The 23,676-nt window shown below is 39.5% G+C and overlaps 1 protein-coding gene across 3 annotated transcripts in view; it reads left to right on the forward strand.

Moving 5' to 3' along the window:
* Positions 1-23,676, forward strand: part of PAPSS2 (3'-phosphoadenosine 5'-phosphosulfate synthase 2) — a 79,913-nt gene that overhangs the window by 21,872 nt on the left and 34,365 nt on the right. The window contains exon 1 of one of the 3 annotated variants that reach the window (XM_087432215.1): positions 15,084-15,385. The exons of 1 other annotated variant lie outside the window; for it this stretch is intronic. In XM_087432215.1, the coding sequence (XP_087288341.1) occupies positions 15,374-15,385 (12 nt within the window). In that variant the 5' untranslated portion in view covers positions 15,084-15,373. Of the gene's footprint in view, positions 1-15,083; positions 15,386-15,410; positions 15,617-23,676 lie in introns of those variants that run through there. One more of the 3 variants, XM_087432213.1, reaches the window with a different exon arrangement.

The following is a 23,676-nucleotide window of genomic DNA, read 5'->3' on the forward strand; positions in this document are numbered from 1 at the left end:
CCAAACCTCTTCATTTATGGTTGGCTCTTTATTCACATTATAGATTGAACTCGCATGTGAATCAATTGGTTATTTTAGATGAGAAATTGAGTGGCACTTCATTCCCATTCAATAAACTATCAGATTTTTATAGTGCCTCTGCTGAGGTGGATTGGCTCTACTACTACTGATCATAATAATATGACATCTGGTACAACTCATCAGCCAACTGCATTGCTGCACCTAAATGAATTATTTGTTGTGAAACCTTATTCTCAACATTTTAATTCTGCAATCTTACTTGAATAAATATTTGTCGTCTTTAGTGTGTGTATAGTCAGCTTAATCTGTCACTCTGGCTGATGGAAAACATGAAATCTATGTAAGTAACAGAGAAAACAAAATTAAAGTGTAATACAGGTCCCCCCCTGCTATCCGAAAGTGGAGTGTTCCTATATAACCTTTCATAAGCCGAAATGGCCTAAAGAAAAGAAGCAATTACCATTAATTTATATGAGAAAAAATTTTGAGCATTCCCAGACCCAAAAATTAACCTACCAAATCATATCAAATAACACATAAAACCTAAAATAACACTAACATATAGTAAAAGCAGGAATGATATGATAAATACACAGCCTATATAAAGTAGAAATAATGTCTATACAGTGTAGTTTCACTTACTAGATTTGAGAAGACAGCGAGCACCCTGGAAGGCTGAGAGGTGGTGGTGGTGAGGATGGGGTGTTAGGCTGAGTCATTGGAGGTTGAGGTGGTGGGAGGTACATGAGACTGGGGTGTAGGAGAGACAGGAGGGTCATCTTTTAATATCTCATCGTCATCTGAATCCATCATGGCAGGCGGATCACTAACGTCTACACCTTCTTCTATGTCTGCCTGCCTCAATGTTGGAGGTCAGTGTTCCTCGCCTGCTGTGCTGATGTGGAAGGCTTGGAATACAACAGTGTGCTTGATTGCCTAGCCTCTATAATGGCTCACTGCAAAACGAACACTGAATGCTATTTTCACTTTTTGCCTTCTTCGTAAAAACAAAAGTCCTCTTGGGATTTCTTTCAGTTAGTGAAAACAGGTACTAATGTAGGTCCTTCATAAAAGCAAACTTTCAGTTAGTGGGGGAAACCTGTATTGGGAAAGTAACAATATCCATGCTTTTTAAATCATGTATTTATCATGTCAATTCAAAGAAATTCAAGTTTACATTTCTATCCAAGTTCAACAAATGCCCTATACATGAAAAAAAGAAAGGAAGGGAGGGAGGGAGGAGAGGGGAGGGGAGAAGTGAGAAAGGGAAACATGAGAAATGAAAGCTTTTGCTCACCTGACCAGGTTTCCATTTTGATAGTTATGTCCATAAAAGATGTCTGTTTGCTCAAAGTTTGCTAGGTTAGCTCGTTCTTGCGGGTCTGCAAAGTATAACACCCCACCACTCCCCTAGTCTTGCTGGCACAAACGCACAAAGGGACAACTTGTGAGGCAGGGCCACAGAATCCAGTCAGCACAGCCTTGAGGCTGATTTTTCTAGTCGAACCAAGAAAACCCTTGTTTTTTTGGCAGATTTAATAACTAACATTCAGACAAGGCATCTTTATAATGTACACACTGAGAGGACTTCCTAGGCCTATAAACCACCTTAACTCCATGGGACTTGCTCCCCATTCTTGAGTTGGAACTTTAAGATGAAGTCCTTAAGATGGAACGTGCATGCGTGACAATCACGCAGGATATTGTGTTCGAGAAAAGTTATAAAGCATGGCATCAAAAAAATACGTTTGAAAAAGAAAGAAAATATTCACTAAAAACAAGCATGTGATGATAGAGAATAGTCCCACTGTCAATGTCAAGCCATCTGCATCAAATGAAACTATGGCTGACAGTGTAGATATTAGAAGATATGCAGAACACTAAAGCGAGGTGGCTGCAGTGCTCCCCTTTTAGCCGCCTCTACATAGATAGATAGCTGGAGGTGACTGGGTGTAGTCAGAAGGAGGAGCGTGGAGGAAGACATGTCACACTGACAGGTTCCGAGGTAGAGCTGAGCCAGCTGACTGCTGAGAGTAAAGGTGAAGCATCTAGAAGCCTCTCTTCTCCATCCAGCGAAAAGGGATAGAGGACAAGGAGGGTTTTAAGTCCTGAGATGCAGTTTGTGCTTTCCCCATAGATTCTGAGGGCAGTACAGAGTATTCCAAACTGTGTACCTTCTCACATGCAAAGTAGGCCCAGAACCACATTAGTTAACAAAGTGGGCCTTGTATACATCGGAGGGGATTTGCCTTAACATTCACCGTTTCCATCACTGACAAGAACCAAACAGGGCTCTATGGTATAAATTTGCATTAGTGTGTAAGGATGTGCATGATGATCATGCATAATTGTGGTCGGAAATATTTTGTCTTCATGTGGATTCATGAAGGTTTAAACACATGGTCAGAGCATCAAGGTCACGAATAGCTATTTTAAGCTTCTTCCACTTATTCAGATGAAATATCTTATGTATGCTACATGGGAGCAAAAAAGTAGAGAATTGATATACAGCCTGCACAGCCATTTTGAATCCATTTATGGTTACATTGTATCAATATGTGTTGTTGACAAAATGCAGCAAAATAAAGAGTTACATAATGATTTTAGTGCATGATCAACGAAGATTGATGCCAGCCCTTCAGGTTAGTCTTGTTTTAAAAAAAAAAAATCCTAGTCTTTCCCCTCAGGACCTTGGTTTTTGACTTGACTAGTTAGATAATTGTTGCAGGAGTCTCTTTGCATCTGCCTGTGTGAAAGTAGCTGTGGGGTATGTGATTAAATGTAGACCATTTTGTCGTTCCAGTTGTAGTAGCAAAGGTAGACCATGTTTCTCAGGCTCTCCTCCCTGCCTGCTAATGCTTTATATAAGTCCTCAGGGAGCAGCTCACATGTGCTCGTGACAGGTCCAGTTCATGGTGTGACATGTCAAATGCACAGTCAGCTATCTCGGGATGTCTACCCTGTCTTTGAACACTGTAGATTATTTGCCTTGTCTGTTTTGGGGCTTTAGATAAATGGAATCATACAGTATGTGCCCCTTTCGTGTCTGACGTTTTTCAACATTGTGTTTGTAAGATCTATTCTTATTGTTGTGTGTTGTCGTGATTTGTTCATTCTCATTGCTGTGTAGTGTTCCATTGTGTACAGACACCATTGTTTATTTGCCAGACTACTGTTGAACGGCAGTTGGGTGTCTTTCAATATTTATAACAACCCTGTGAGGTAGGTGCTATTATTTCCTCCAATTTGCAGACAGAGAAACTAAGGCTTTGAGCAGGTTTAGTATTCATTTAGCTCAAGTCACACAGGTCGTTGTGGTCTAGACAGGCCTTGAGCCCAGGTAGCCTGTCTTGAGAGCCCATGCAGTCCACCCTTACTCTACTATGCCACAATGGCTGACTGCGCTCTTCAGTGAAGCAGTTCTTTGATCTGTTTCTGTCTTTCTTCTGTCCCTGTAAAGGATTCAATTGTGAGGCCATGCAAGCTGGACCAGTAGACAAGTTTCTGTCACGAGGCTACACATGGACTCATCCCTTCCCCTGAGACTAAAGATTTGTTCCTAGGTCACGTTTACTGTGCTTAGAGTACGAGCTTTCCCAGATGGTCCCATTAGTTCACCTGACATGTCTGAATCCCTGGTAAATCCTGTGTACGCTCAAGCTGAGCCGCCCACCTCAAAAGTGTATTTAAAAGCTGAATTGACTCTTGAAAGGAGAGTCTAGCTTGTCTATTTGGTTAGTGTATCTTTGGTTTTAACTGTTTAGGCTCCATTTTTCTCATGTGGACTATGAAGAAACCTGAGAACTGTTTGGGGGTTTTTTTGGTTTTCTTGTATTGAGGAATTCTTTTTCCTGTATTGAGCCTTCTCTGGCTGTTTGTAGGAAAAGAAATGTCAATTCACATTTTATGTTTTTTAGGAAATTTTTATGAATGCATTTTTCTTCCTGTTGCTTCCTGAGAGACATTCAAGTAGAGGCTACAGACTAACATTAAAAAGAAAGATCAATTTCGTGGCCTCGTGTCGGTAGCTCTGTACCTGGAAGTTGATGGGAAGTCAGTTCTTGTCCTCTCCCTGGCTGGAAATGGAGGGACATAAATAGGGCCACCCACTTCCAAATTCCATTGACAGTGGGAATGAGAGGTTCTGCTCCTGCATCTTTCCCTGACCATCTTAGAACAGTACAGAAGTTGGTGGGATCTTGGGTGTGATGATGAAAGAGAATATGGAGGAGGCCTACACCTTCTCTTAGAGACCGGATATTCCTTACCCTGGAAGACAGATCACACACTTTGTTTCCTGCTCTGGAAAATAGGAAAAAAATAGGAAGTAATTTTGACAACCTTTAAATCTGAATGGAAGATTTTCTTATTTAATGACAGAGTTGGTTGTGTATGTATGTACAAATAGGTTAAAAATTTTTTTTTCTAAAGGCATTTTATAAAAGTTAAATGTGCAGGCTACCCTCTGTAGAACTCCATCCTTTTTTTCCAGGCTCTTCTTTCCACTGTGGAATCTGTGAGCCTTGCCATCCAGGAGTGTGGCAGTTTTCCACAAAAAAAAGCCTATTTTACTAATTGGTTGATGAGGGGGAGGGTACAGCAATTTAGGAATCTCTGAGTTCAGTCTATCTTGATTCTGAAATTGCCTTCTCTTCCCCCTAATGTCTTCATATAATCCTCTTCATGCCCCACTGCACACCCCCCCCGCCTGTCCCCCCAATTCTGTGATCCCGCTCAGCCACCCCCTAGCCAATGAACCTTCTCACCACTAATTTCAAAGTAATGTGTGTGTGTGCTGTTCAGTTCTTAATATAGGGCATTAGATCTTACTGGAGAAATTATCTAAACTTTGAAAAATTATTATGTCTGAAACTTCAGAACTGGTTGTAAAACTGTAGACGACACATACTGTTCTCCTATAATGTAGTTGTTTTTAGCAACTAACAGTTTGGAACCAAGACCTGTAAACCATCCTTTCCCTCTGATTGACACCAGAGAAGAAGGACATTCCTTTGCAAAGAATTTCTAAAGAGAGAATTTGATAAATGGAGTATAAAAAAGAGTGAGGTACAGAGATAAACATCTTCAGTTTTCAAATGGCTTATGTATATAATAAATGCAAGGCTAGGCCTTGTTTTCTGAGCTGTAAACCCTTAGTAGGGTGCCAGATAAAATACAAGATGTCCAGTTAAATTTGAATTTCAGATAAACAAATAATTTTTTAGTATAAGTATGTCCCAAATATTGCATGGGACATAATGTATTTTTATTTCTTAAGTCTGGCAACTCTAATGAGGTTTTCAATATATTTTCAGCACAATTTTAATCACTTAATATTTTCTGAGCACTGTCTGCATGGTGATTAGGTTCAGAGGTGGTCTCAGGAGCCTCAGGAGCAGGCTCTCTCACCATTGTACCCACAGCTCCTAGCACAGTCTTTGGCATATAGTTGGTGCTCAATGAATATTGAAAAAATTCATCAAATAAATAAAAAAAAGTATGGAATATGATGAATTTGTGATGCTTGTAACCTAGGTAGGAACATCTACTTACAAGCTCACATATATAAAAAGATAATGTGACTAATACTATCTTATTTTAGATTTTAACTGGTTAATTTACTTGCTAGATTAGCCCACTTAGGTAAAGGAACCAGACTCTAAATACGTGAAAGTTTACTCCCACTTCAAAAAGAAGTGCTGATTAAACAGGAAATTGAATATAATCTTATCTGAATTTGATGTAGTCTTCTGAATTACCTGATTTACAATTGCCCCTACTGCACATAACATCGCCTACCTTCCTTCATATACACTTTTGTTCTAATGTTCTAATCAAATAAGTCGTATATCTTTAATAACCTTATTTCTGACAGGGTTGAATTTGATCAAGGGGAAAATGGGTGTGTATTAACTAGTCAAGTATAACCTGGAGCCTTACTATAAAGTAAAATTTATTATAGGTTTGATCCATATTGTTCTTCTAAGGAATTTATAACACATTATAACGCTTTCATTTATAATAGCACTAAATAAAAAACTAATTAACATATATTTTTCCAGTATAAAAATTAGGCATATGGAACTTCTCATTGTTCATTGTTAGAGTTTATTTTTCAAAATATAATGATAAAACACACATGTAAATTTAACATAATCATAAATTTATCAAATCTCAGGATTGTAAGGACTTTAAATATATTATTTATAATTAAAGTTATATATTCTCTCTCTTCTTTAGAGGAAAAACCTGAAGAATTATAGAAATTTCTAAGGAAGAAAAAGCCAACTACTCTTTCTTATTCAGACTTCTTTGTAAGACTGACCAAACAACCCTCTATTTTCCTTACTTTCTTTTCTTACTTTCCTTTCTTGCTTGAAGTGGTACTCACATTCAGTCCCACTAGATGTGTCTAAGCAGTAGTATAACCAGAAAAACTGGAGTCCCAATTGAAAGAAAAGATTGATAAATTTAACTACATTCAAAAAACCAACTGTATGGCAAGCAACATCATAAACAAAGTCATAAATAACACCATTCACAAAATCAAAGGACAAAGAACAGATGGGAAGATTACCTAATATATAAAGAGCTCCTATAAATCAATAAAAAAGACCTAAAGTGCAATAGAAAAATGGAGAAAGGGTATGAATGAGAGTTCATAACAAATAAATATATAAATAGAGGAAATACAAAAAAATCCCAAATATAATAAAAGATATGCAATATCACTCATAATAACAAATTCAAATTAAAATCATATTGAAATGCCATTTTTCATCCATCAGATTGGAAGAAATCCAAAAGTCTTGATAACACACTCTGTGGCAATGCTGTCAGGAACCTGGAACTCCCATGTATTGCTGATGAAAGTATAAATATACTTCCAGAAGTATAAATCTTCTGTGGAGGACAATTTGATTATATGTATCAATATTACAAATGCTCACACTGATTGCCCTAGTAATCCTACGTCTAAGAATTCATTCCATAGACGTATTTTCACATGTGAGAAATCAAGTATAATGTAACTCATTGCTGCATTATTTGCAATAGTAAAAAATTGGAAACCAGGGCCAGCCAGGTGGTGTGGCAGTTAAGTTTGCACACTCTGCTTCGGCGGCCCAGCGTTCACAGGTTCGGATCCTTGGTGCGGACCAATGCACAGCTTGTCAAGCCATGCTGTGGCGGAGTCCCATATAAAGTAGAGGAAGATGGGCATGCATGTTAGCCCAGGGCCAATTTTCCTCAGCAAAAAGAGGAGGATTGGCATCAGATGTTTGCTCAGGGCTAATCTTCCTCACACACACAAAAAAAGAAAATTGGAAACCATCCAAATGTCTATCAAAAGGGAACTAGTTAAATATATTATGGTATATCCATACAATGGAACATTATGCTGGGGTAAAATAAATAAGAAAACACTTAGTATTGATGTAGAAAGATTCGCCAAGATAGATCTGAAAAAGCAAGGTGTATAATAGTGTGGAAAGGAGGATTAAACCAATATCTACATATTTTAAATTTTACTTCTGTTTGCATAAAGAAACTGACAGGATATACAAGAAACTAATAGAAGTGGTTACTTATTTTCAGAGGTGGGGAGGCTGGAGATGGGGGAGTTAGGGGATGGGGGTGGAAGCGAGACTCTTCTGTATACCTTTTTGTGTATATGACATTTGACTCATGGGGACATTACTTATTCAACAATTAAATAATAAAAAAGAAGAATGGCATGTGCATGGACCCAGAAGCAAAAGACAGCTTGGACTTTTGGGGGAACTTCAGGGGTTCAGACTGACAAGTGTGTAGAATATGAAGGTAGAGAGTGTGAGAGATGAGATGAAAAGATGCGGGAGATGCCACGGCAGAGGTCCCATCACTAAGCTGTGTCAGAGCTGGTTGGTGAGAAAGAGTCCAACCAGGTGAGCAAAGGTGATTTCTAAGAAGTCTTAGAATGAACAGCTGGTGCCAGAGACTCCTTGCAGAGGGAGAGGAGACTGTGCTACATGCAGCCCAGGAATGGATCTAGGGTGGAAATTCCCAGGTGATTTCTAGAAGCCAGATCTAAGCAGATGGGAGTAGAGGTCAGGAATAAATGTCATCAGATAAACAAGACATACATTTTCTATAGCCTAGATTGTATCTTCTGGAAAAAAAAAACCAACGGCTTCTTTTAGGCAACATTTATGCAATCTGTCAGCCAGCCCCAAACACATCTTTATAAGGAAGCCATAGTAACTTCTGACAACTTATTTGTCCCCTGTGGTCTTATTTCTAAACTGAGCTTTTAAAATCCCCAAAGATTGCTTGATTTGGAATAAGGCGACTTGGATTTGAGACCCCGAGTGGCCAGCTGTGTGACTTTGCACAAAACACTTAACATCTTTGAGCCTCAGTTTTGCGATCTGTGAAAAGGACATGATGAGACAGGCCATACTCTGCTGTGCTTTGTGATGCCTGGCTTTAAAAACTAAGTTTCTGTGGCAGGTAAAAGACTGATGACTACAGCTATTTTTGCATATGCTTCAGTCGATGGACACAACCGTGCATTTTGCACATGAGCGAGAGGGCCATATGCTGTTTGCTCTGTGCTGAGTTAGAAATAGCAGGGCATGGGGAGATTTCATAGCTGGGAAATAAAGGAGAATGCCTCTGAATTTTGGGAGAAATGATTAGGTTTCTTTCTACACTACATGTTTCATGGTAGGGGAAGACAGAGCAGCGGGAAGCACTAGGGCTGTCTTAATCATTTTACCTATTATCATTACCTTAATTATTGTTATAATTATTTTATTAGTAATAATAACTATTTTAGTTATCATTAATAACAACTAGTTTTCTTATTCTAGCTAACATTTAGTGAGGGCTTAACTATTGGCCAGGCCCTGTGCTGTTTTATGTACGTTTTCTCATTTAATCCTCGTAAGAGTTCAGTAAGGCAGCAACTGTTATGAAAACCGTTTCACAAATGAGGGAACTGAGAGGTTAAGTAATCTGTTCAAGGGCATGCCGCCAGCAGCTGGGGGCATGACCAGGAGGCACAGCCGGTCACTCTGACCATGGTGCCCATGCTCTTAACCAATATCCCATTCTGCTTCATCAAGGGAACATACAGCCTAGCCAATCAAGGGAGGTGGGGTGAGGGGCAAGAGCGTCTGTTTCTCCCCAGGCTAATTTTTAATTAATATTGTTGAATTCATCTGACAGTGCTAACAGGTATTTTGTTGTTAGTGCCATTGGGTTGATTCCAACTCCTAGAAACACTGCCTGGTCTTTTTTTTTTTTTTGCGCAGTCCTCTCACCTTTCTGTGCTATATCAGACAATGCTCTGCTGCTATTCATAGGGTTTTCATGGCCAATTTTTTCAGAAGTGGGTGGCCAGGTCCTTCTTCCTAGTCTGTCTTAGTCTGGAAGCTCTGCTAAAACCTGTCCACCATGGGTGACCCTGCTGGTATTTGAAATACCAGTGGCATAACTTTCAGCATCATAGCAACATGCTGCTGCCACAGTATGACAACCAACAGACAGGTGGTATGGCTCCCTGGCTGAACGAACCTGGGCCGCAGCAGTGAGGGTGCCGAAACTTAACCACTAGACCACCAGGGCTGGCTACTAACAGGTATGGCTGCCCCCAAAATCTACAACTCAGCCAAGATTTTGAAAAAGCTTTTACCCTTCTTATCACCCCGTCTTCCCACCTTGTCCACCATGTTCTTCCACAACTCTTCCAGCACCTGGCCCTCTACCTTTGCCCATAAAACACACTTGAATAACTAATCAAATTTTATGAACTATCATGGTCATCACAAATTAGAGTGAAAATACTTAACATTCAGTCAGTAAATTTTAAAGCCCTACAATATTCCAGGCGCGTGGATTCCAAGACAAATGTGGGTAGAGCAGACTTTCCAGAGCTCCTAATCTGGTGAAGCAGACAGACATGTCAGCAAATAACCATAATTAACATAAATTCTCTCCTATAGGTTAGTGTTCCCTAGATTTGCCTAAGCATTAAAATCACCTGAGGCACTTTAAAAACAAACAAACAAACTACAGTTTCTTGGTCCTTCCCTGGGACCAACTGAAACAGAATCTCTCGGGGAGGGTTCCTGGGAATCTGTATTTTTAACAAATACCCGTTGAGAGTCTTATCAAGTTTGGGAAATGAGCTATCAGTAGAAACAGGATACTGTGGGGTGAGAGGAAGAAGCTAAGTCTGTCTGTGGGTAGAAAGATTAGTCAAAGCCTCACAGAGTATATAAGCCACACCTTCAAGAGTGAGTAAGCAGTCAAGTAGAGAGAAGGACATTCCAAGCGAGGAGAATGTGAGTGAAACCCTAGAAGCTCGAAAAAGAATGGTTTGTTCTGGACTGGTGCATGGGGCTTGTGTGACTGATTCATGGAGTTCAAGGCCAAGAAGGACAGTAGGTAAAGCTGAAAAAGGAGCTGATGGCCCCAATGTGGGGTCTGTGGACTTCACAGAAGTCTCAGGGATTTTAAGCAAGAGAATTTTACTCTGGTGGCAAAGAGGAGAACGGCCTGATGGGGGAGAGAGACGGGAAGTCTAGTTTGTAGGCTGTCAGGAAGATTCTTAGGAGAGATTAGCTAACCAACAACAGTAGGATGATTTGAGAGGTATTTCTTAGCTAAAACAATAGGACTTGCTGATTGATTTTTCTTTTTTTTTTTAATTGAGGGAGGGAGCAGTAGGATGACTCCTAGCTTGGATAATGGAGAGAAGTCTGGGCCATTGCAAGTGGGGAGGCATATGGAAAGAGGAGCAAAGGGTGATGACAGGGAGATGAGTTCTGTCTTGATCACGCTGAGTTTCAGTGGCTCTGGGGACCATACGTGCTAGGCATTTGGATATCTGAAGATAGAGATGTGGCAGCCCACAGCATACCGACGGTAGACAAAGCCTAGGGAACAAATGAGAGTCACTAAAGGTTGTACAGGGGAAAAGCAGAGGATGCTAGAGGGAGAACTATGAGAACGCTGACATCTAAAGGCACTGCTGTAAATACTTTACATGTAGTAATTTATTTAATCTTTTGAACTTACCAGTGGGCATAGAAGTCATATTGCGATGGATTAGATTCCTCTACTCCTAATGATAATAACGAGTCTCAAGAAAGGCATTAATCTGGCTCTTTCACAAATGCCCTTTGCTTTGCTCTTCCTTACGGAGGCAGAAGCCTCTCTGGGTTCACTCGTGATGACTGAGTGGGAGACTGTCCCTTCTGATCTCATTTCCTTTTCCTGAGTTCTCTTAATTGAATCACCAAAATATTACACATAAAAGGAGATCTTTGACCTGGACAGGAATGATGGCACTAAAGTTCTGTGATTCTGTTTATCCCAGAGTGTGATGGTTTAGTGACCTTTCTTATCCTGAGGAATCCGCCTCTCTGTGCATGCAGTATAGGCAGTGTAGCAGATGAATTTTTAATTTAACTGTGTTTGAGCAGAGAGTAAACAGCGTTTGCATGTGCCAGCTTTTGGATGTAAACGTTTCAGAATGGTGATTTCAGGCCATTTCAAGCTGAAGGACTCTTAGTTCACAATAATGTATGTTTTAGTTGGCTATCTTTGGATTGTTTATGTTATATTTGTTGGGGGGGGGGAAACAGTGGAATAATCCATGTGAGGATATGCTCAGAGAGTACGTGGCTCCTTTAACTTATTCAAGCAGTGTATTAAATGAATGTCCTGTTTAATATTTTATTGGAGTTAGGTGATGACTTGGATTTCGGCACCAACTGAAATGCGTTCGGTCACATCAGCTTAATGGACTCTCAAAGAATTTGGGAAACTCACCAGAACTATAATCACAAGTTGCTATACATACTTCCTTGATGCAGATTTCAAAGAATATTTTATAAACGCATTTGTGAATGAGAGCTCTGTTTATTTTAATGTTTGGACTGCTTTGGCTGTGTTCTGTAGTGACATCTGTGAGAAGACTTAGGACACAGCAGTTCTCTCTTTAAGAAGACGTTAGTGCATAACATAAAAGTGCTTGTAACCGAAGTTGGAAATATGCCATTTTACTGAGTACTGACACTAAAGCAGATGTGCTGTTGAGGACCAGAGATTGTTTAAGACTATCCACATCAGTCAATCAGCCAACAAAATATTTATTAAACTTTTATTACTTATTCAACAAATATTTATTGAAGACAATAAAATCCAAGTACTTCATATTTGCTAGCTCTTTTTAATCCTTGCAACAGTTAGCAAGAATTATAGTCCCACAATTTTGCAAGATTTAGAGAGGTTAGGCTTCACTCATTCGAGATTGTAGTGGAGCCAAAATTTGAAGTGAGTCTAAACTGTCCAACCTTAAAATCCATATCATTTCTTCTTAGCCGGTCCCTGCCAGGAAATCAAAGCTATATAAGCTATGGCCCCCACCACGCAGGATTGACAATGAAGTCTAAAACATAAGACTTAAGTCTCTAAGTCTATAAAACATTAGATATATGTCTAAAACATCCAGGTAAGTGCCACAGGATCTAATGGCTACAGGAGTTTAGGGGAGAGGTATCAAGGAAGGCGATTTATTCTGTGGGATTTGTGTGGCTTGAAGACCAGGCAATATGTGGACAGGTGGAGGGTATGGAGAGATTCCTCCAGGTAGGGTGAGCAGAATGGGAAAAGGTGCAAAGCCAGAACGCCCAAGATGTGTTCAGGAAACCTTGAGTAGACATCCTGCTTGGAAAAGAAGTTCTGCAGCTGAGAGTAGAAAATGTGGTTGAAAAGGTCAATGGAGCCGGCTAATGGAGGGCTTTAAATTCCAAGCTAAAAATAAGAACTTTATTCTGTGGTTAATAGGAAGCCATTGAAAGTTTTGAATATAAAAGTGACATGATTAAAGAGTGTTTTAGAAAATTAATCTGATTGTCAATTGGAAGAGGAAATGATAGAATTGGAGATCATTAAAGGAGTTCTGAGCCACGGGGGAGATGACCTATAACGGATGCTTTACAACTTTGAAGAGTATGGTTTATGGGGGCCTGTGCCCAGGAATAAGGTCCAAATCACCAGGCCAAGCCAAGGGGGATGTTTATTCACACATGCAGAGGGCAGCGCAGCCAGAAGGACAAGCAAAGAACAGAGCAGGAGAAGCAGTTCATAGCATCAGGAGGGTCTGAGAAGTAGATCGCGGCTATAAATGAAAACTGAGCCAGGACGACCTGGAACAAGTTCTGTTGGAGAGCATGACACAGATGAGGCACTTGGTTCCAGACCAAGACTGAAGACCATCTGGAGGCCTGCTCACCACATAATGTAGAGGCAGGCATGAATACTAAAGTGGAAGTCATAGGAACCAGGACAGTAAGGTCTAAGTCAGGGTGTTGACAGGGGAAACTGGGAAAAAGATCCTTATATGAGAGACATTATGAAGAAAAACAGGACTTGTAGATCAATGATACATAATTAGAGAGGAATGAGAGCAGGGGGTCCTATAAGCCCTCTAAATCATTTTAAGAACAAGTCATGTTCCAAAGGTTAATTTGGAAATTAGTTATTTGGGCCTTAGAAAAGTTTCATCATTAAGAACCTTTCCCCATAAGGAAATGTTTTTTAAAAATATCAGTCTAACGTGCCAGGAATATTGCCACCTCCAGTAAAAAAATGGAATCTAAACTTCCCTTGTCCTCACTCACTCTCTTTTTACCTGCTTATTAGTACGGGTATGAATTCTCCCCATCCTAATCACTGTAGGCGGCTTTTGGGTCCAGGTGTGAAGATTTGTGAGCATCCGTGGGTGTGTAAACCCCTCTCCTGAGAAGTAATTCCACCACATACACCCCCAACTTCCAGCCATCTACTTCTCCATCCAGGGTCCACTCTAGAGCAGTATGCAATTTCAGGATCATCTGATCAAAAAATATGTACTCTTTTGCCCTTCAGTATACTTCATCTAATAGATTCTCTTCCACTTTCCTGTTTCTGAAGAAAAAAACATAGCCCTTTTGAGCCTCCTCCCCCCCAGGAGTTTCAAACCTCCTTTTTTCTCCTTTCTCTTTATTTATTCAGATCCCTCTATATGGAAAATTAAGGGCTACGTATGTCATAATAGGAGGTTTGGGGACATAAAGAGAGCTGAAAGAGAATTCATCTCCATTTTGGAGGGACGAAAGGGACTCAGAAGAGGGCACTGCTAGGTCTCATCAGTTTCCTCTCAAACCAAAATCTCACTTGTAATATTTTTAAATGTCCATAAACAATGTGGATATGTCCACACTTGTTATCTAGGTACTTAACTGTTATCAATGTCTTGTCCATTTATTTTTCTGTCCCTTCTGCTTTACCCCATGGTGTGCTTACAAAAGGATTTCTCAAATAACTCCAAGTAATTTTAATCCTCGAATTAGAAGTAAAATAATGGAGTCTACTATTTTAAGAAATATGATCAGGAAGGATAAAGAATCCAGCAGTGCAGAAGCTCAAGTGATTTTAAAATGTTTAGGTTTTCATGATTTTATTGCTAAATCTTAGTAAAATGCACTTTTTAAAAACAGATCTTATTTTTTAGAACAATTTTAGATTTACAGAAAAATTGAGAGGATGGTACAGAGTTCCACACACCCTGCACCTAGTTTACCCTATTATTAACTTTTACCTTAGTGTGGTACATTTTTTACAATTAATGAACCAGATACGTTAGCATTAACTGAAGTACATATTTTTTTCAGATTTCTCTAATTGTTACCCAATATCATTTTTCTGTTCCTAGATCCCATCCCACAACATTCAGTTGTCATGTCTCCTTAAGCTCCTCTTGTCAGTGACAGTTTCTCAGATTGTCCTTGTTTTTGTTGACCTTAACACTTTCGAAGAGTACTGATCAGGTATCTTGTAGAATGCCCCTCCACTGGCGTTTGCGTGGTGTTTTTCTCATGGTGATTGGGAAATGACATAACATGGTTATGTCCTATAGGAATGTCAGGCTAGCTCCTGCCTGGTCCGCCCAGTGCGCCCTGCCCGATTGGCGCCTCCTAACAGTTGTGCCCTCTTGGCCCGGACCTTGCTCTGTCACCGCGGCGACGAGGGGGTCGGCACTGGCAACCGGGCACTCGGGTTCACTCGTCCTGCGTTGCCAACACACAGTGGACGCGTGACCAGCTCCCCGCGCCCCCTCCTGCGCCCTGGACCCGGCCGCGCTCCGACTGCGGAGCGAGGAAGTCCCAGCCGAGCTAGAGGCAGACCTCCGCCAAGGGCGCCCGGGAGCGGCTGCGCGCCTGTGCTTCGGGAGCTCTGGGAGCGCCCGGGGGCTGGGTGTGTCGGTCCATCGGTCCGGTGCATTGTACTAGCTGGAGACTGGAGCCAGAGGAAGAGGCTGATGGTCCAGCAAGTGAGTTCACCAGGAGGCTGCGGTCAAAGGAAAATCGGGCAGACTCCGGGGCAGATGAGTAGAACCAAGACCGAAAGCAGTCACTGATGTATTAGAATAGTGGGAAGATTCTGTGAATATGGAAAGGAAGAGATAATGGTTCAAAGTGGAAGATACAAAGTTCTCCAGTGTCATAAACCTGTTGCTGCAGATATCTGGAAAAGCAAAAGCTGGGTTGTTCCTCAGCTACTGGTAACTCCATTGTTCCTTCCCTTCCCTTGCAGGTGTCGCCATGTTTGTAACTGCTGCACAGACTCTAGGTTGCCCTCTAGCGTAAAATGCACCGACTCTAGAGGACCTCTAACACCACGTACAATCCCACGAGCAGATCTTCTTTATTTTCCTTGGCAAACATCTGAATGATCCTTGCAAACTGTCTGAAATTGCCATCTAGGGTTTCCTAGCAATCTGCATGTTTTTCAGATGCTTTAAAAAATATATATATATACCCTAAAATATTTTAATAAGCAAAGTCATGTGGAACTTTATTTTAAGATGCCTTTATGCCCTCCTTATGTACTTTTTTGGTTATCATTTTTTCACAAGCATTTAAATTCTTGCCCGTTTGACATCAGTTTGTGGTTTATTTAGTAGTGATGACTTCTCAAAGTCAAATCAACTTAGTTGTGGGTATATTTTTCCCTTAAATTGTTTACTCATTCACAGCATTAACGTATTCAACAAGTCCTTCTGTGGTAGACATTGGTAAAAAGTGATCATTTTTTGATCTTGAAGAAATTTTACATCTATCCTAAAACTTCTTTCGTAGGATCAGAATTTTAATTTATAAATTCTGGATTTGGACCATTTCTGTATTGTCCAATAAACTGTTTTAGACAGATGATTTAATTTGCCCTTTTCAGGAATTTGTCAATTTGTTTGTCTCAATTTTCACAACTGGTATTTTGTCACTGGCTACCTGATATGGTTATTTCTCTTATCAAGAGTAATTTAACACAATTATAAAGAGTACTTTAACACAAAGTATAACCCTATGGAGTTGGTGATTTTTAGGGAGGTATTGTTAGCATAATAAGAAGTAAATACATCTCATCGTGAAAACTGTATGCATGGAATTGGATTTAGTATGTTCAGATGTCGACTCCCTTTATCCATAATCTTTCTTTACACGGAATACCTTAGAACCATATTTTCCTAAACGTAAACTACTTTTTAAACATATTATCAGTTTTGATTTTAGTGATACTTCTTCAGTTAAAACTTCTCTATTTACCGATAACCACAAGATTGGCGTTGAAGCTTACGTGTTCAGTGGGTAGTGATTACATCCAAGTTGAGGAAGATGTCCTTCTTGCTGTTGGGCTGTTTACAGACTTGACTAACATTGTTAGGGCGCCTTTCTCTGGGAGGTCCCTCGAGGTGCCTGCAGCTGACTCAGACTCTGCCTTACTAAATAGAATGTATGGAAAAGCACGCAGCGGTTCCCATTGTGATATCAACTTCCAAAAGCCACAGTATCTTCTCCTGGAGCATTTTGTCTCTGTATGAAATAACTAAATGCCAAAAACCACAACCACCGTGATCACGTGGAATCGACTGTACTTTCAAGGTTGTCTGTTAGAGTTTACTATACTTCTTTGTGTATTTCAGAGGGACTAGGTATCTCAAAGATTGTTGTTAAGATATCAGGGTTAATATTTTTTTAATTTGTTGGTTTGGTATGGTTATTGTTCTGTTGGTTGTAAGCTACCTCCAGACTTGCTTATGTCTGCACATCTGTTACCCTTTGAGCATCAAATCATTTGGCTTCACCATTTTCTGGTTGAGATATTCTTTATATTTTAAAAATATATTTATTTCCAAATTTAATATAGAAAAATCAGAATATAGAGACAAGAAGAAAAATAACTATCTAGAATTACCTAAACTTCAAGCTGATTACTATTAGCATTTTGTCCTCTTTTCCAGATTTTTTTTCTTTGTAGCCTTATACATATAAATACATGTCTTTTAAAAATAGGATTAATGTTAATTTACTCTGTAACCTGTTTTTTCATTTGGACATATATCATGATATATTTTTAGGTCAATAAATATAGATGTGCATATTCGTCATATGGATGTGCCATAATCTATGTAATTGGTGGACATTTTGATTGTTTCTGATCTCACTATTTAAAATCATTTGCTATTAGTATCTTTGGGTAATGATTCCTTTTTCTGTAATATGAGGTTCTTTGAGAATTAGCAAGACTAACAGGGAAAATCATAGTGAGACATTGCATATTCTCAATAAAACTTGAATAATTTTATTTCCATAGAAGAATATGTTTTAGAATAAACTAAAATTGAAAAAAAAATTTAAGGAAAGAGCTTTTTATCTTTAAAATTTTAAAACGTATTGCAGTAGTCCCCCTTATCTGCGGGGGGATGCATGAAACAGCAGATAGTACCGACCCCTATATACAGGATGTTTTTTCCTATACATACATATCTATGATACAGTTAATTTATAAATTAGGCACAGTAAGAGATTAATAACAATACTAATAGTAAAATAGGACAATTATAACAATATACTATAATAAATTGCCAGCATCACTAGTCTTGCACTTTGGAGCCGTTATGAAGTCAAATAAAGACTACTTGAACACAAGGATTGCGGTACCATGACAGTCAATCTGATAAGGAAGATGGCTACTAAGTGACTAATGGGCAGTAGCACGTACAGCGTGGATACCGCTGGACAAAGGGATGATTCATGTCCTGGGCAGGATGGAGCAGGATGACACAAAATTTCATCACACTTCTCAGAACAGCACTGCAATTTAGAACTTAGAAATTGTTTATTTCTGGAATTTGCCATTTAATATTTTCAGACTATGGTTGACTGCAGGTAACTGAATCCATGTAAAGCGAAACCATGGATCAGGGGAGACTGCTGTACAAAACAGTATCAGAATCATAGGTGACTACAGTAAAGTAGAAAACTTCTGTAGAAGTACATAAGAATACATTAATTATAATTGCATAAGAATTATAAATAAGAATTCTAGAAAAAAATTCAAGCTATTAAAAGATTTTCAAAGTAATAGGGAAATGAATTATGATATAACATATTTTGAGATCACTAGATATAATGATGGAAAAGAAATAAAATCAATCTATATAAGCACAATGTCACATTATAAAAATGTCAGATGTATCAAAAAATTAACACAGTTTAATCAAATCAAAATAGAAGTCTGAAGAGCATATTTGGCCAACTATAATTAATGATCAAATGGAAGCCTTCAAAGACATCAGGAATATTTTAATATATTCTTAAAATACCCTACAATATATAATATGTAATATAGATGATATATAATAAAGTACGTATCAAAAGTATGAAAGCAAGTGAACAAAAAGTATATAATTAATAAAAATTTTACTATACAAAAAAGAAGCAAAATAGGGGATGGCCCCTATTTTAACCCATGGCGTAGTGGTTAAGTGTGCGCGCTCTGCTGCTGGTGGCCTAGGTTGTGGTCCTGGGCGCATATCGACGCACAGCTTGTCAAGCCATGCTGTGGCGGCGTCCCATATAAAAGTGGAGGAAGATGGGCACAGATGTTAGCCCAGGGCCAGTCTTCCTCAGCAAAAAGAGGAGGATTGGCATGGATGTTAGCTCAGGCCAGATCTTCCTCACGAAAAAAAAAAGAACCAAAATATATTTTTAAAAAGTGGATGAGGTCATTGTCCAGAGTGTACTTAATTAATATCAAGAAACAAACATATATCATAAGTAACTTATTACATAGAAAAATGCATATTCTTTCTAGTAACTAAATAAATACAAAGTCATCTAAGGGGAAAAAAACAGTAAGATTGCAAACACAGCAAATTAGTTGGAATATTTAGAAACAGGTATATTGTGGTAGCCTGGTAACTTGGCTTTGTCTTTCTGGAAAATGAACTGATGATACATAATGAGACCTATGAAATAGTTCATGACTTTTAATAATCATTTCACTTTAGGTTATACATCCCATGGAAATAATCTGAAAGGAAGAAATACAAATAAATATTTGTAATTGTAAAACATTTGGAGCTACTCATGTTAAGTAATGAAAATGAAGTGAGAATGATTTTTTAATTGTTTACATTTTTATATAGTATCAAAGCCTTAACATAGTTTATCTCATTTAGTCTTCAATGAGCAAGCTGTGGCACAGAGGTCACACAGCTAGGACTGGAAACTAGGTGTTTTGTGTAGCCAGGAGCAAGACCTGAATGCAGAGTCGGGAAGCCTGGCTGTGTGTTCTGCGTCTTCCAAGGGTGGGACTTTGGCCAGTAGTTTTCGGATTTGTAAATGAGTCACAATGCCCAGCCTGCTTAGCTCCCAGGTTTTGAGCAATAAATGAGATAATGCCTGGGAAGGTGGAGCTTCTACTATAAGCCTGAGAGAGCAATAATTAAGGCGGATGCTCCTAGAAAACGAATCTTTAAATGAATCTTCAAACTGCACTCTGAGGAGCAGGGAGGTTTGGAAGACTTTTAATCAGCAAGAGACCAATGAAACCAATGTCCAACAGCAGCGAGGGCCGAGTTCAAGGGGACAGAGTGGAGTTGTAATTAGCGAAGTAAAGTGGATTTGTTTGCACTGTGTGGGAGGCAGGAGAGTGTAGAGGGAGTTCAAATCCACTTGCTCTTTTTTTGTTGAAGACATCATGCAGACGTCATAAAAACCTTTGAGCCCTAGGAAACTCATAACCTGAGGCTGGTTTGGTTTCTACCTTCCTCATTGCTCCATCGTCGTCAGTTTCGTAACCCTGCTCACTGTGACACATGGCTGGGATTAGCTCCGGGAACGCCCCGCCCCACATCCTTTCTCCACCTCACTTCTTTTCTTCTAGTCACTCAAAATCAAGGCTGAGGCTGTCTCCTTTGGCACTCCCCTTTCTGCATCACCAATGGGAGTGAGGGGTGGACCTGGCAGAGATACACGCTGCAGCCCCCGACTGTGTGACAAGGTCCCAACTCTAATAGCTCATGAGGCTGACCTGGGGCAAAGGCTCTCCTCTTGCTGGTAACAAAGGGTTTGTGACCGAGATAGCCAGCAAGAGAGCAGTGAGTTTGGGGTAGGATGGGGAGGCTTCAAACTGGTGCACCTTGGGGTGCCGGACTTACTGGCTGGGCTTTGGTTCAAAGATAATAATAATCAGAGCAGCAAGAACAACAGCATCTTGTCTGTGGTGTGTGTGTGTGTGTGTGTGTGTGGTGTGTGTGTTTACTCTTCACCCCATACAAAGTGTTGTCTTATCCATTGTCTGATTTGATCATGAGCCCCACCTCCCCAGACTTGCCTCAGAGTGACCCAAATCCCTAGAACATTTCTAAATGTGGGTGATTTAAACAAACTACCGTGATTTCTCCAGACTAGATTGAATGCCACCTGGGCCTCATCAAATTCAACATCTTACTGTGTGTCCTGTATTTTCTTTGATACTTTATATACAAAATCATTTTATTTAATCCTTTCCGCAACCGTGAGGAAACTATTCTTAGCCCCATTTGACAGAGCAGGAAATGGAAGTTCGGCAATGTTAATAACTTGCCCAGTGTCACAGAGCAAGTAGGATTCAAAGCAGGTTTCAAACCCAGGTTTGCTGGACTCTAAAACCCATACTCATGCTATTCCTGTGCATTCTGCAGGGAGTTTTTCTGGGCCAGTGACCTGGAAGAGGGTAGGAATTTTTGCAAAATTTTCCGTAGAGATCCAGAATAGAAGTATGCCACCAACTTTGCGGTTTCTGGGCCACTTCCTGCTAAGTGGCAGTGTTAGACGAGGTGCCGAGGATGTCTATGTGCTCTGTTTCTACGCACAAGGAGGGAAGCATTTTTTTCTTTCACATATGTTTTATTGATTTTCCATAAAGAGAACCCTTCTTCTGACAGCCACTTTCTTTCCAAAGCTTAGCACACCAGTTCTAGGTACTTTGGCCACAAGCTTCCTTGGCACAAGTATTTTCACTACATTTTCCCTGCAAGATTAATTGGCCGTAAGGCAATATTGCCATGAAAGATGAAATAACTGGTTGACAGTTTGGTTTCAACTAGAAAATGCAGAGATAAAATTTACTGAAAGTGTGAAATAAGATAATGTGAAGCAAGATTGCATACTATACTAGAAAATGATACCAGTTTGCAAATCATTTGATGAAGACAGTCATTTCTCCCACCGGTCCAAAACCAAAAGTTGACCAAGCTATGACAAATATAAAAGAGGTGGCTAGTCGTTCACAACAGTCTTCGAGCATTAATTATTGATTCTTTAGCTAATTTAGATACAACAGCTTGTTCTCCAGTGCCATCTTTACCAAATTTATCATGCAGTATTAGAAATTGGAGACAAAAGAAGAATCGAGCTCCTCCTCCTATTTCCCTCCCCTCAAAAAGAAATGGTTACGTGATTCCTGATGAGTATAAATTTCTTGAAAATGGTGAAAATTGTTTTGCTATTTGATCCTGGAGAACGTGATGTGGACAGAATTTTGGTATTTGGTACAGAATCTGGCTTAGATGATTTGGTGAAATATAAGGACTGGGCATGCGACGGAACATTTAAATGTAGTCCAGATATGTACTACGTGTTTCATTGTGTCCTTTTAAATGTCCCTCTTCTATTTTATTTTTTGTTGTTTTATCTTTCATGGCAAAATTGCCTTACAGCCAATCAGTTATGAGGCTATAATGCTTTCGGCAAAGATGGTTATGGTGAAAATACCAGACATGTAGAGAATACCATACGCCCTTTAGAAGGGAGGGAAGGTCTCAACAAGGAAAAGAAGTTTTCAGAAGCCCTGCCCCTTTACAGTTAAAATACCATGCAAAACAGCTGCTTCTATTTTATTTGTTTGCCTTTTGGAGAAAATCAAGGGTAAATCTGAGATAAATAAGAAGCAAAATATCCTCCTGAACCAAAAAAGCTCACTACCAGTATCTGAAAATATTTTGTTGTTTAAACATTGCTGGCATGATAGAAAATCTGTACAAACATTCATGATTAAGATGCAGCTAATAAAAACCAAAAGTTCAGAGATTAATTATTAAATACTGTACTGTATTAGAGTAGTTCCTTCTGGTGGATTCCGAACTGTTTTTGAAAACCAAGCACTTGTTGGGAGGCAGTTAGCAAGATCATAACTAAGTTTCCACAGAAGACTAACAAAGCGTGGAGTTTATTCTGGATCTCTGCTTGTTGGGAGAAGAAACAGTCAAAAGAGAGAGGAAAAAAATTTCTGTGGACAGATTAAGCTGCGCACAGGTGGGCAGCAGCCCCGTAAGTCAAATATGCTGTGATTGGGATCAGAGCCCTTTTCCATAAATGCAGCAATGTTAAACAATATAATTTTACCATCTGAGTCTCATTATGTATTTTCTTGTTTGCTTACTTTTTTTTAATGGCTCTCTTTTTTGCACGTAGTTAAATTTACACATAATGAAATATCTATCTTAAGTGTACATTCAGTGAGTTCCAACAAATGCAAACACTTTTTTACCTCAAACCCTTATCAAAACATCTAACAATGTCATCACCCCAGAGGCAACTGCTGTTCTGATTTAGCAAATTAGTTTTCCCTATTTGGGGACTTCATGTAAATGGAGTCATGTGTAGTTTCTTTTGTGTAAGACTTCTTTGATTCAGTGTAATGTTTCCATTCAGTTTCATCCATGTCGTATGTGCCAGTAGTCCAATCCTTTTTATTGCTGAGTAGTATTCCATTATATAAGTATTCTACAGTTTTGGGTTTTTGTTTTTTGGAGTTTTTTTGTTTTGTTTTATTTTTTGTTATCTATTTTCTTATTGATGGACACTTGGCTATTTCCAGTTTTGGTCCAAATAAAGTTGCTAAGAATATTCTTGTACAATTCTCTTTGTGGGTACAGGCATACCTCGTTTTATTGTGCTTCGCTTTATTGCACTTCACAGATATTGTGTTTTTTATAAGACCCTCCACCAGCAAAAAGATTATGACTCACTGAAGGCTCAGATGATGGTTAGCATTTTTTAGCAATAAAGCATTTTGTGTGTGTGTGTGTGTGTGTGTGTGTGAGGAAGATCAGCCCTTAGCTAACATCTGATGCCAATCCTCCTCTTTTTTCTGAGGAAAATTGGCCTTGAGCTAACATCCGTGCCCATCTTCCTCTATTTTATATGGGATGCTGTCACAGCATGGCTCGACAAGCAGTGTGTTGGTGCGCGCCCAGGATCCGAACCGGCCAACCCTGGGCCGCCGCAGTGGAGT

The sequence above is a fragment of the Ceratotherium simum genome, chromosome 6 (assembly GCF_057802395.1).
Source record: "Ceratotherium simum simum isolate JZ-2026a chromosome 6, ASM5780239v1, whole genome shotgun sequence".
NCBI classification, from domain to species: domain Eukaryota; kingdom Metazoa; phylum Chordata; class Mammalia; order Perissodactyla; family Rhinocerotidae; genus Ceratotherium; species Ceratotherium simum.